This window comes from Haliaeetus albicilla, chromosome 3, assembly GCF_947461875.1.
Source record: "Haliaeetus albicilla chromosome 3, bHalAlb1.1, whole genome shotgun sequence".
NCBI lineage: Eukaryota > Metazoa > Chordata > Aves > Accipitriformes > Accipitridae > Haliaeetus > Haliaeetus albicilla.
The window spans coordinates 71,691,101-71,704,568 of NC_091485.1; the positions used below are offsets into that span (position 1 = coordinate 71,691,101).

Consider the following 13,468-nt stretch of genomic DNA (forward strand, 5'->3'; position numbering starts at 1 on the left):
CCGGGGTATCAGGTGGACAAGGGGTCCATGCTGGTATGCCTATTAGGAACCATGAGCGTGGAGTGCAAGAGGGACAAGTGCATGAGCGTTGCATGTTTGCAGCAAGCATCAGCCTGGACCAGCAGGCAAGCAGGGACCCGTGGGGTGGGTAAGGGGGGTCTGGGATCTGGGCAGGGGTGCCAGGACAGAGGGACTGTGCCAATGCTCGAAGGATCTGCAAATATGTGGGTACTTGTGAACCTAGAGAGTGCTCTGTGTGTGCCACCACTAGTGACCTTTCGTCTTTGCCAGCTGAAGAGATGAAGGGGACTTGGCTCTCTATGTTTATGCTGTATGTGAGTCCTGTATGTAGGTGCTGTTGAAGGCAATGCCTTGTCTGTGGCAGTCTGTGTGATCAGCAACGTCAGTGTCCTCTGTGTCTGTGTGTCCACGTCTGCATCTCTGGGATCCATGTGCAGCTTCGTTACGGGTTGAACCTGCAAATGGGGAAGCAGCAGCCGCATCCCACTATCTGGGCAGAGACCCTGGGTCCTGGGCACCAGAGGCCGGGCAGGAGGGACCTGGTCAGGAGTGGCTGGAGGAGGTGGCCATGCACCCAACATCACTTTACATGCAGAATTATTTTTTGCAACTTTCAGAATATGAGCTAGATTTGGCCAGTTTCTCTGAATAACATACTTAAGGCTATGCTTTTTTAATACTTGATACAGGAATACTGCCAGCTTAAAATGTGACTTGGATTTTTTTTTTTTCCAAAAGCAAGTGCAAATAATATTTGAAGTAATTGTGGGCATGAAAGTAGGCATGATATGTGGTAGTCCTGTTATGGAGCCAATTAGTCCTACTATAGGGAAAAACACAGAACACAAAAAGCCTACAGAAAGCACTTTTCAGGCTTTAAGAATTGGAGCTTCAGTTAAGTAGGAAAAAAATACAAATTTAAAGACAAGAAAATAATATACACGGGAAAAAGACAACATGTCTCAGTTTTGTCTCAGAAGAGAATCTGTTGGGATTTACAGACAATGAACTCTAGAGGGTTCGTCCAAATAAACACCAAGCCTTTTGCTAAGAGTAACAGAACAAAGCCAAACCAGCATGACTGTACTGTAAACCTGGACAAGGATTTTCAAAAACCTAAATTTTAATAAAACAAGACACTGTCCTGAGAACTCTTGATGTTTGATCAAGCTGCCAACAGATGTTTCAAAAGGTGACCTTGGGCAGTGCTATTGCAAAAAAATATGGCACATGCTTTTAGGGCACTAGAAAGAAGCTAGAATGTAGTCATGTAAAAAACCCCAATATATTCACCTATGGGAGATAATTCTGGACAAAGCTATTGCAGAGAAAGTATTGACTCTTCTACCTCCTCAAATATAACTGTAAATCTGATTTGGCAATATCAGGGAATACAACTTATAGCAGACACACTGCCAAGAGCACCTGATGAGTCTGCAACTGGAAAAAATAATGCAGAGAATAACCTAATGTATGTAAACGTGATTTAAAAGAATTATTCAGTCTCAGAAAAAAACATGGAATATATTTGCAAAGGCCACAGCAAAAGACAAGACATTAAGGCAAGTCATTTAGGCTATTGCCACTGAATGGCTTGGGAATTACATGGCAAATTCATATTAGCAATTCAAATTGGAGCTTTCCTAACTGATGACATGCTGTTTAAACACAACAGAGTACAAAAATGGGCATGCTTCAAAGAATACAGGAATACTACATTGATATAGAAGAGTGCAAAAGCAGAACAAAAAATCCTTTGTACCAGTCATAAATGAAAGTGGAGATCAAGAAACTGCAAATGCATGATCTTGTCAAAATCCCTGCTGTTATACCAAGAAATGTTAGTGTGCCCTGTAGTTACATTTACACTTCTTGAATAGAGGTAGAATTGTTTAATAGGTGATCAACCAGAATACAGAGAGCTCCTAAAAGACATGCAGTGCAATTAAAACAGTTAGTGTAATAGAGGATGCGTTTTATAAGAAACATAAGGAATGATTCTGTTTGGGTAATTTTCTGTGGGGGAAAGATGTAAAGGCTGTAGTATTGACTCTCCAAGAACTGACCTGTCAATGCTGATCTGAGTAGAGCAAGAAAGACTCAGAAAAGCTGGCTCTGACACTCCTCACGTAATACAGCTGTAATAAACCCATCTATTGTATCTCCTGTTTAAAACCTCTAGGTTAAAAATCTCAAACATCTGAGACAAGGCGAGGAGCTCTAGGGGCAGTTAGCAGAACACAATCAATCCCAGATCTGTGGCTGCTCAGGGACACAAGGTGATGGAGGCAAAGGACCATTTTTACTATCATGGGCTTTGGAGGAATACCCTGGCCATAATCATCTGTCTTGTGACAAAGTATGTGGGAATAAAACAAGACCTTCTTCTCCAAACCCTTCAGGAGGAAAGGAGATCCATCCTGTAGGAAAGTACACCCTTTAGGCCAGCTGATGTACATCAGTAAAACTATACTAGGGATGAAAATCGCTTGCCATGGACTTTGCAAAAGCTGGTACCCATTTCAGACATGACAGCACCATAAAGCAGCGCTGAGGAGGAAAGTTACAGAAGGCCACTACCCCCTCCCCACAGTGTTTCCTCAACAGGCACAAATCCAAAGATCAAGCCTTTCAAAATCTTCAGAGCCCCCTTGCTGGTTTTCCTCCAGGACTGTTTTCCACATCACAGAGCTGGCTGACCAGCAGAGAAAAACACCTCTCCCCTTTCTGATTCAACACTGCAACAAAGCCGTGCAGCGAGAGGGGTCAGCTTTCCAGCTGGGAATCTGCCACTTTTCTCTCTGTCCTTCAGCTCCATGACAGACATTGGAATAGGCTGCCCAGGGAAGTGGTTGAGTCACCATCCCTGGAGGTATTAAAGAAGCAAGTAGACGGGGTACTTCAGGACATGGTTTAGTGGGCATGGTTGATGGTTGGACTCGATGATCTTGAAGGTCTTTTCCAACCTAAATGATTCTATGATTCTACGATTCTATGACTCACCCACTGAGACAGCAGGAGTGAGGACAACGCACCAAGAGGTTAAAACGTCATCTCTCATGCACAGCAGCAGCAAAATGAACTCACAAAGAGCTTTTTAACAGCTGTGGTCCTGTTTTCATAGAAATATTACAGGTTACTTATCTGAGTGGCTTCTAAGAAGTTCTTAGACAGCTTAACAATTGTCCTTTTCCAATGTGTGATCATTCCCCAGTGTATGCTGCCAAGTTCCTTCTCCAGTGTCATTTTAAAATGGTTCAGTGATAATGTCCACCGTTTTCCTTTAGACAACCCTCCTTAGCCTAATTGTTTTCCACTCTGACATCCTAACATGTAAGAGCGCCATTTACCGTGAATCATCTCTATTGGACCATCCTAGTAACACTCAATGATAGCAGTTAAGTATGAGCACAATTTTTAGGGAAAATAGATTTGAGCATTGGTGAATTTCTTGAGCACTTACACTTTTATTTTACTTACATCCTGGCCAGGAGGCCCCTGTGGTCCAGGGATACCAGGTACACCACGGGGACCCTGGTAGGGAGAGAACAGACAAACCCACTAACGTGAACAGCACTTATCAGGTGCTTCTTAGCTGAAGAGAAGAAATACCCAACCCAATAGTTATTGGGAAAAAAATTAACTAGCAGTTAAAGAACTATGAGAAAGTTTAATAAAAAAAAAAAAGTCACATCACACTATCACAGTATCAGTCATTTCTGTGCCTCAAGGGACTTTACATGCATCACTAAAGTCAAGCCTCACATACCTTGATGCAAAGGTAATGATGACTTTATAGGCGGGTAAGTTTATGAACTGGGAGAAAATATGAGCGAACACAGGACTGTAGAAGAGAAAAGAAGGTCCAGCTCCTCAGTGCCAAGCTAGTACGCTGGCTAGGACTGCCTGTAGTGCTGGAAATTCATGCCAGCTCAATACTGAGACCACAGTACACAGTTATTTGTTTCACACCAATGGACTGCATTCTTGTACAACTGCATGTTGAGGAGCTAGGTGTGTTTGGTGAACACTGAAATGCAGGGTTTTCTGTAAGACTTAAGTGAGAAAAATGCTTAAAAATGGTTTATTTTAAACCTTTGAGGCCTTGCTATAAGACACAGCAGTGTACCTTGAATTATGTGCCTTGAAATAATTTTTTTGAACGAAGGGTTAAGCATATGACTCATTCTTTCTTTTATAGGACTGTGTTGACAGGTAAGGAAAAGTTGTCACAATGCCAAGAGTCTCAATCAACTCTTTCTCACAACTCAATATAGCAGACAAGTAGCTGGTAACGCATAAGTGAAGTCCCCTTCAGAGGGTCAGCCACCCTGTGACCCTACCAACCTTGGGCAAAAAGAAACTAATTAAACATGCCTTAATGAAATCACTGGTAGAAACACAATCAATGCGATTGTCCCCTCCCCATAAAATCTGGGTGTAGTTAGAAAGACATACTGTACCAATGACCCTTTGTCTCCTGGAGGTCCCACAGGGCCCTGCAAAAAGAAAAGACACAGCAATCAAAACACTAGCAGAGCTTAAAATTAACACCCACCTTGGCTGATCAGGGTGGGTCCTGAAGCACCAAGATAACAAAAATTGGAGAAGAAAGGGTCAGGAAAAGGAGCGAGTTTGACAGGCTGCCCAAACAGATATTGTGGGAATGTGCAATACTCACGGTAGGATGTTTAGGGGAAGGATCAAAGGCAGAGCAAGGAAGAAATCGAGGTGGATCATGGAGGAAAAAGTGTGAGAAAAAAAAAATAGAGAAAAAGGGACTAAAGAGGACAGTTGTATGCTAACATGTTACTTGTCTGACCGAGCCCTGCACTTTATCACCACAGCCCATCCTATGTTCTCATTAAATCCTATTTGTAACACTCTTCAGCATGGGTGAGCTCATTAATCTGAACTCATGTGGTTGAATGTTAGTGAGCTTCAAGCTAGATGAGCTAGTGAGTAGGAGAGGTCTGGATGCCAGCAACTGGTTTGCAAGGCTCTGAACCCAGGGGGCTTGCACGTCTGCCAGCAACTGGAGGACACTGGGGGGCAGAGGCCTGGGTACTAGGCAGAGTAGGTGTCCAAGACCATCTGCTAGAAAGACCTGTATTTCATGTGTCTATTCCAACAGTGGCCTTCAAACCTGATCAGCTGGAGAAGAGAAGCAGGATCGAGACATCCTTGTTCATGTTTCTGAGAGTGCTGTTTACGTTTATGTAAGTGTTGATAAATGCCTTATTCTCTGCATTGGTCTGTGTGGCTGCACGCATGTGTGCGTAGGTGTGTGTGTTGCATATGCATATGCCCATTGGCAATACATGCTCAGCATCGCTACTGGATGGACTTGGGGACACAGAACCCCAGCACCCCCGCATCTACTGGGCTGGGACAGGACAATTCTGCCCAGGTCCTGAAGACCACTGTATTGAGCTACCTCTAGCACAAGCAAAGGCATCCCACGGGACCTGTACGCTCTTTTAATGAGGTGAAAGCAGGGAGTTCAGTGGGCTTGCATATGCTATTTGTTTGGGGATGCAACTTAAAAAGATGCAACCGAGTAAATGAGCCACTAGAAGGTATCCACTTCTATAGGAACACCACAGAATTGATGTGGTACCCATATCCAGCATGGATGAGTCAGTCTGGCATTCCAAACACATCCAAAACAAGGCTTGACCTCACATCTCTGAGGTTGTGTTTGAATAAATTGGCTCACACTATGACTCCTCTCCCTTTGGTTTCTATTTCAGGCACATTAATTCACTAATCCTCATACAGTCCTCCATGCAAGATGCCTTAACGCTCTGCTCAAGCAAAGGCTAAATACGTAACTCTGAATCCATAGTAATATGAACAGGGCAAGGCAGAGCAAGACCCTTCTACTTCTGCAGCACACACATTCATTAGGCAAACTCAGCATGAGCATGTGAATTCACCCCATTCCTCCAAGCAGTCCCCTCTCCTGCTTATGGTTCAGTTAGGAAGAACACACTCTGCTAAAACTCAGTTTATGGCTCAGTGTTATGTAACTAGTAACTCAATACTTTAGAAGACAAAGTAAAAAAATCCTGATCTGTGTATACCTTTTATACACAGAGCAAAGCCCAAGAGACGTTAAGGGCACAGGAAGAACCAGGTTGAGCACTCCAATTAAAAAGAGCTGCCATCTCACAGCTCTGAAGCTGAAAGTATTATACACACAATTTTGTCATATTGCTAGAAAGGGTATAGGCTGACACTTTTAATTCGGTGTGTAATATGCACAGAAGCAGCTCCACTGACTTTATTCTATTTTTTTATTGTGGGACTCAGTCTTTGTGCAAGCCTGATGGATTCAAGGTTATACAGTGCTTTTCAAATTCTAGAGTCTTTGCACTGGAGCTGAGGTTACGACGAATCTACAGTGGAGAAAACCATCATAATAGCAATTAAAATAAAAGCATTTAGTGAAGCAGATTAAATAAATAAAAACAAGTCAATCAGGAATAGTGTGGTATGTAGGTGGCTACTCATCCTGCCAGTGGTCAAACAATACTGACATAGAAAAAAGCAATCCTCTGGTGTGAGACAAGTGATGGTCTACATTTGGAGTCAAGTTCTTAGTCATTTGTGTTCATGGATATGCAATGCTAAAGCCCCAGTGAGGAACAACTTTGTCATCTGGTGTATATCAGGAGGCAGAAGTGAACTCACCTACCCCTGTACTGAAACTAGAAATCAGTAATTAAAAACTAGCCACAGCCACGTGACTTTCAAACAAGCCAAATGCTCATTTGCTAATTTCATTTTAATTTTAGCGACTGAATATTAAGAAATGCAAGAACACCACTGTTCCTGAGATAAATCATAACAAATAACACCCAGCAAATCTTCAATCATCGGTCACCCTGTGAGGACCATAAAGGTCATGACACAGTCACAGTGTGGAACATGACTGACCCGGTCTGCATTCCCATATATAGTATTCGGTGAGGCAAAAGCAAATATTAAGTGGAAATACACCCCAGAAAGCTAGATTTGTCAACCAGTATTACACAGTAATATGACATAATTTCAAGGTAATTTCCTGTACTAATCGGGAAACTTATATCTAGATAGCCAGAGCATGAAATAAATGACTGTGATTGGTACAGTATCATGGCATGTACAAGGGGTTGCAAAAGAATGCAAGGTCTCAGATGTGAACCTCATAAGGTTCAACAAGGCCAAATGCAAGGTCCTGCACCTGGGTCAGGGCAACCCCCGGTGTCAATACAGGCTGGGGGATGAAGGGATTGAGAGCAGCCCTGTGGAGAAGGACTCAGGGATACTGGTGGATGAAAAGCTGGACGTGAGCCAGCAATGTGTGCTTGCAGCCCAGAAAGCCAGACGTACCCTGGGCTGCATCAAAAGAAGCGTGACCAGCAGGTCGAGGGAGGTGATTCTCCCCTCGACTCCACTCTGGTAAGACCCCATCTGAAGTATTCCGTGCAGCTCTGGGGTCCCCGGCACAGGAAGGACATGGACCTGTTGGAGTGGGTCCAGAGGAGGGCCACAAAAATGATCAGAGGGATGGAACACCTCTGCTATGAAGGCTGAGAGAGTTGGGGTTGTTCAGCCTGGAGAAGGGAAGGCTCCAGGGAGACCTTATTGTGGCCTTTCAGTACTTAAAGGGGGTTTATAAGAAAGATGGGGACAGACTTTTTAGTAGGGCCTGTTGCAATCGGACAAGGGCTAATGGTTTTAAACTAAAAGAGGGTAGACTTAGACTAGATTTAAGGAAGAAATGTTTTACAATGAGGGTGGTGAAACACTGGAGCAGGTTGCCCAGAGAGGTGGTAGATACCCCATTCCTGGAAACATTCAAAGTCAGGTTGGACGGGGCTCTGAGCAACCTGATCTAGTTGAAGATGTCCCTGCTCATTGCAGGGGGGTTGGACTAGATGACCTTTAAAGGTTCCTTCCAACCCAAACTGTTCTATGATTTGATGATTCTATATCCTCTAGCAATTACAGCTAAGAATAAAATTTGCTTTCTCCTAAACTTATTTCTCTTGCATATTCAGTGCATATCTGGAGGATTCTGAGCAGAGGTACAGTCAGAGCACTCCCAAATCCCCCTCATCTCAAAAGGAGTTGTACATGCCAAAGAATTGATCAAACCACAGCGATATGAAAACCCAAACTTTCCAGAGCAGACTCCCAAATACACCTCGTGGCCTACTGATAAGGGTATACCTTCAACACTGTCAGCAGGAGGTGATGGTAGAGCTGGATGAGGTGTATCTAAACCTTTGTGGGAAATTACGGAGACGATGGCTGTCTTGGAATGCAGCAATTTAAGTAATCTGATTTTGTATTTCCCTATCAGAGCACTGACTGTGTCACTGATGTGGCACGTGTGTCACACTCATCCCTTCTAATGGGGTGACAGCAGGGTTACACCTCCCCAGCAGACCAGTCCTGCTGGCTTACCACAGATCTCAACTCACATCCACAGCCAATGTGTCAAAATGATGCAGAAAAGTCACAAGTAACAGCCAGTGATATCAATCACTTCCATAGCACTTCTCTGCCTTTGTCTTTCAACTAAAACCAAATTCATCAAGAGCCCTCACAACAGACATGTAGACATCTGAGCCACAAATGGCAGCCTCTGGACTAGTCTGTGGTTTGCATCTTCAGAGGCTATAAAATGTCCCACAGGCTCTTGGCACAGCTGAGCACAGGCAACGCATTCCCCAGATGGCAATAGGTAAGTGTTCGCCTTGTTACAGGTTGCAGTAGGATCTGCTACTTACAGGGGGTCCAGCCAGCCCAATTCCTGGCACGCCTCTGTCTCCTGGCTGTCCAGGGAGGCCAGGAGCTCCCCTCTCACCCTGAAACAAAGGAAAAAGTTAAAGGCTTTGTGCACTGTTGAGAAAATATGCTGAAATGCAATCAGGTTATACAACAGAACATAACACTGATACATCCTGACCTGATCCTGCCCACGAAGGAACGGTGTCAGGTTGTGGCAGCATGGGGATATGGCAGAGTTACTGTCACATCATGCCAAGAAAACTGCCCCCTTCCTTCACACGAGCCCCAGCCCACATCTGTGAGCACTCACACAACATCAGTGTGTGCCACATCGTATGACTGAGTGGGAACACAGCCTCTACGAGTATTTTATTTTAGTGCACGGCATCCAAGAAGTCTATGAATAATTTTTTGCAAAAAAATAATTCAACGTTCTACCACTCTCTCTAGAGGACTATACTACAAAAGGAGAGAATTCCCTTCTAGAAAACAGGATTTTCAATAGTAAAACCTGCAGAGCACAGACAACCACTTGACACTGTTTAATGGGCACTGTAGACAGAGGGTTAAGAAAGAATTCAGCTGCAATACTTTAAATTTAATGTCTGTTCTCTTGTTATAGGGAGAAATCAAATAAGATTTTTATGGATTGCATTGCAGTTGTGAGATTCGGTCTCATGCTGGCAGTAGACTTATAACAATGAATCTTATTTATGTTAGTTATTATTACAGTATCTCCAGCTATATAGAAGCATGATAGAAGAATTGTTACCCGTGGATTCTGCCCCCCCAAAAGTCAGTCTGCAATATCTCCTTTCTTCCCTTTTTTTCTTCTTAAACTAATCTTATATTACAAAGAAACAATACTGCAAAGACAGTGAGAGAAAATGTACTCTGATTAGTTCAAACACTCCAGCACATCCTTTATCTGTTATTTTATTCAAGAACATAATTTCAATACAAAAAGTTAAATAGTATTTTCCCATGCACAATTAAGATTCTTACCATATTGTGTTGATACTGAATAGAATATTTCATGAGATTTCTTTTAGTGTTTTTTTTTCCTGACTTTTATATTAATTCTTAGTCTATTATTGTCTCTGTATTCTGAACTGTCAAAGATGTATACAACAGAATACAACGCATTTATACAGAATGTAGCAAAACCAAAAGAAAACACTTCATAGCAGTTTGTTTATTTCAAAAATACGGGACCTAGATGAATCTAGCCTCATACTTCTATATTCCTACTTATATGATTTATAGAATCTGTTTCAACATCCTAGTATTCTTCCAATCCAGATCAGGACACGGTCATTTCGAAGAGGAGAATTTCTGACATATCTGATTGAAGATTCAAGCACAATCCAGGTGCTCCCAGAAGGAAATGTTTTTGCTGTTTTATTCCCTTCTCTATTTGTTGTGTACTTATAAGGGAATAAACATTATTTTCAGCTGAAATTAGTGTCATTAACTTAACGAACTAGCTAGTCTTAGCCTTAACTACAAAACAAGAGGGCAAACCAGGACTATCCGGTCCCACTGGAAAATAATTCATAACCTCCTTGAGAAAGGTGAAGGAAATGAGTGCTCTGGAGGACTGCTCTTTGAGGGGCTGACAGGCGGTCTCAAGACTAGGTCATCCTTTAGCTATGCAATGCCTCTCTTTCTGTATGGATTAAAGGTCCCCAGTCACAGCTTCCCTGAAAAAGTGTGCATTTAGTCCTCAGTCTATGTTGAATTCACATAATGCTGGAAGAAATTTTAAATGTGGAAAGTGAACGCAGCTGAATTATATCTTAATATTTACATCTACAGAGATATTGGAAAAATAAAGAAAGGCTAGAAGTGCACTTTTGAGTGAAAGCTTCACAAACTCTATTTTCCAGTGAAAAACAGACCATGTTTTCACCATAACTTTTTCTCCAGTTCCAGTGATGGAGAGAAGCAGTCCACAATAAAGTCCATGCTCACCTTATGTCCAAAGGGTCCTGGCAAGCCTGGTGGGCCTCTTTGCCCCTAAAGTGACAGACCAAAAACCAGAAAACAGTCATCATGCAGCCAAACAGGAGCCTGGACTTTGACACAATCAAGGCAGCAAGCATCCCCCTCACCACACTCCTTAGAATCATCAAATAGTTTGGGTTGGAAGGGACCTTTAAAGGTCATCTTTTACTGATAACATATAAGCAAAATAAATAATCTGCTAATTTGACTAGAATTAAATGCTTTTAGGGATCCTCCATCAAGCTAAGCATTTTTGTACTGGTCACAAGGACAATGATTACTCCTTGTGGAAGTCTCTATTTTCAATGGCCACCATGGCACACTGAAGGGGGTTTAATGTTCACAAATACAGCTTCAGTTCTCTCTGCCTTTTTGGATGCAGCAGCGTGATCTGCAGCATTTTGCACAACCAGGCCTTTCGTGTCTTCAGGTAGACAGCCTGCGAGCACTTGTGACAATGCAGCCTAACTCTACCACAGATCCACCATTCTCCTGCAGAAGTCATGCTCATCTATCTCACACTGAACTACTCAAGCGCAAAGCTTGCCAGCTGAACTTACCTGTTCTCCATCTTTACCCTTACCAGGCAAACCTGGCTCTCCAGCAGGCCCTGGCTTACCAGCTGGCCCAGGTAAACCCACTTTTCCTTCTTCTCCAGGATCACCCTGTAGAAGACAATCCAGCAAAACTCTTAGTAGCATCCTAAAGACCATTCCTGTCTCAGGTCTTTCATTGGGACTGAAAGCATTCTCATCTGAATTTCTCTTGGCATCATAGGACACCCTCTTTTACGGGAAGCCTTTTCCTTCAGTAATCTCAAGGCATTTGTAATTTTCCTTAAGGAAAATAAAAAAAGACTTCTAAATATTTTGGGAACCAGCTATATGAGAGAGCCCTTGGTCCACACATGACCCTGAGGTAGATCTAAGTAACCTGGAAGATGATTTGACTGAAGGCGCTGGGATTCATCCTCTTTTAAACCCAATACATATGCATATATGAGGCCATGTTTCTGATTAATCATTCCTACTCCAGCAAACAAAGATCAGGACTCCAGCATGCTGGGCACTGTGAAATGTATGAGCAAATTAGAAACACCTGATCTCAGAAAGCTCACTGCCGAGCTATGAGATGGGACATAACAGTGAGGCAAGGCAGGCAAAAGGTAAGCAAGGATGCAGTGGAAAGCTGAACTAATGGTGTCGTTACAACAGCTTATCAGGAAAGCAGAAATCTCAGTTTCCTAACCATGAAAGCCAGTTTTTCTTCCATCTTTGGATTTACAGTGATGAATAGCAGGTACTTAAAACACCAAATCACTGCTCATGTCAGGTGATGAGGACAACAGAAGATCATCATTGCAAAATGTGTAGCAGTGACTTCACTGTATCCAGTTGTATTTCAGTGGTTTTATTAGGCAAAATACAAGGCTGCAACAGGTTGAAAACTTTATAGCATGTGTAATAGGGGAGGTCAGACAAGATGATCTAATGAGCCCATGTATCTTAACTGTCCACAAACCTAGGAAATAATTTCCCAGTTCAGGCTGCTTCTGTTCCAGGTTACTTAAAATGCCCAAGAAGAAAAGAAACAAATCCATGAAAGAAAAAACTCACCTTTTCACCCTTTTCTCCTTCCTTCCCTGGTAGTCCAGGGTCTCCAGGCACACCCTGGAGAGAAAAGAACTTTAAAGCTTAAAACTTTCTTTTTAGGCAGTATTTGATCCTAAAGGAAAAGGTTAGACCTGTGGGTTCAGTACAATCTATCTCAAGGATTAGTATCAGTTTTACATTTTCCAGTACAGACAACCTGTAATCCAGAGAACACCACAGAATAGCTGTGTACCAAGTGCTTAAAGGAGTTTTTTGGGTTTGGTTTTTTTTTTGCAATATAAAAAAGAGCTGAACAGCAATAGCAGAAATTGAGCTAAACCCAGATTTGTGCATTCTCCTTCTACCAATAACTATTTTTTTCATTTTGTGAAATCCTCAGCAGTTCCTAATCCATTACGAACAAACCCCCAATCATCACCTCTGTTATCAGAGAAGCCAAAAGTCTCACAATATTAATTTTTTATGGCTACTGCTCTCCGAAGCTATACATTGGAAAACATAGCTATGTTCATTTTACCTTCTATTTCAGTTTTCAATCCTTTTCACATCTTGGCAGATCTCAAAGGATTCCTTGTCAAAATATAGATGACTTAGAGCTCCAAATTAAATACTGTAACTTCCTAACTCACCAAAACTCATTATGGAGTGGTACCCATTTTAAGATGTGAAATGATGTCTTGGCACCAGTAAGATTGGATTGACCTCCTCACAGGATGGATGCGGTAATTATTTTCCTTTCTGCACCAGTAAAAATTATTTCTAACTATATTAGCTTTTATAGATAATATATTGGTATTACTGGTATGGAAGTTTGCTAAAAGGAAAATGAAATTGGAAAAGGTCTTCATTTTCAGTATCATCTTTCAGTTTGAAATTAAATCACTACATTAATATAACTAAATCAAATGTATCTTAACAATTAGTAGAAAGGCAATTTAAGATTTCTTGGATTGCCGTGGTAATAAGCTCTGCCTTAAAGAGCCCTCTGTGCTAAACCACTGTGCCTGAATACATTATAACATGGGGTTTAACTGCTGTTTTTC

General features: G+C 42.2%; 1 protein-coding gene across 1 annotated transcript in view; it reads right to left on the minus strand.

The window, feature by feature from the left end:
- COL22A1 (collagen type XXII alpha 1 chain) overlaps window positions 1-13,468 on the minus strand; it is a 209,309-nt gene that overhangs the window by 34,623 nt on the left and 161,218 nt on the right. The window contains exons 37-42 of the mRNA XM_069780112.1: window positions 12,429-12,482; window positions 11,373-11,477; window positions 10,780-10,824; window positions 8,805-8,882; window positions 4,485-4,520; window positions 3,502-3,555 (exon numbers count right to left, since the gene is read on the minus strand). Of these exons, the coding sequence (XP_069636213.1) occupies window positions 3,502-3,555; window positions 4,485-4,520; window positions 8,805-8,882; window positions 10,780-10,824; window positions 11,373-11,477; window positions 12,429-12,482 (372 nt within the window). The remainder of the gene's footprint in view (window positions 1-3,501; window positions 3,556-4,484; window positions 4,521-8,804; window positions 8,883-10,779; window positions 10,825-11,372; window positions 11,478-12,428; window positions 12,483-13,468) is intronic.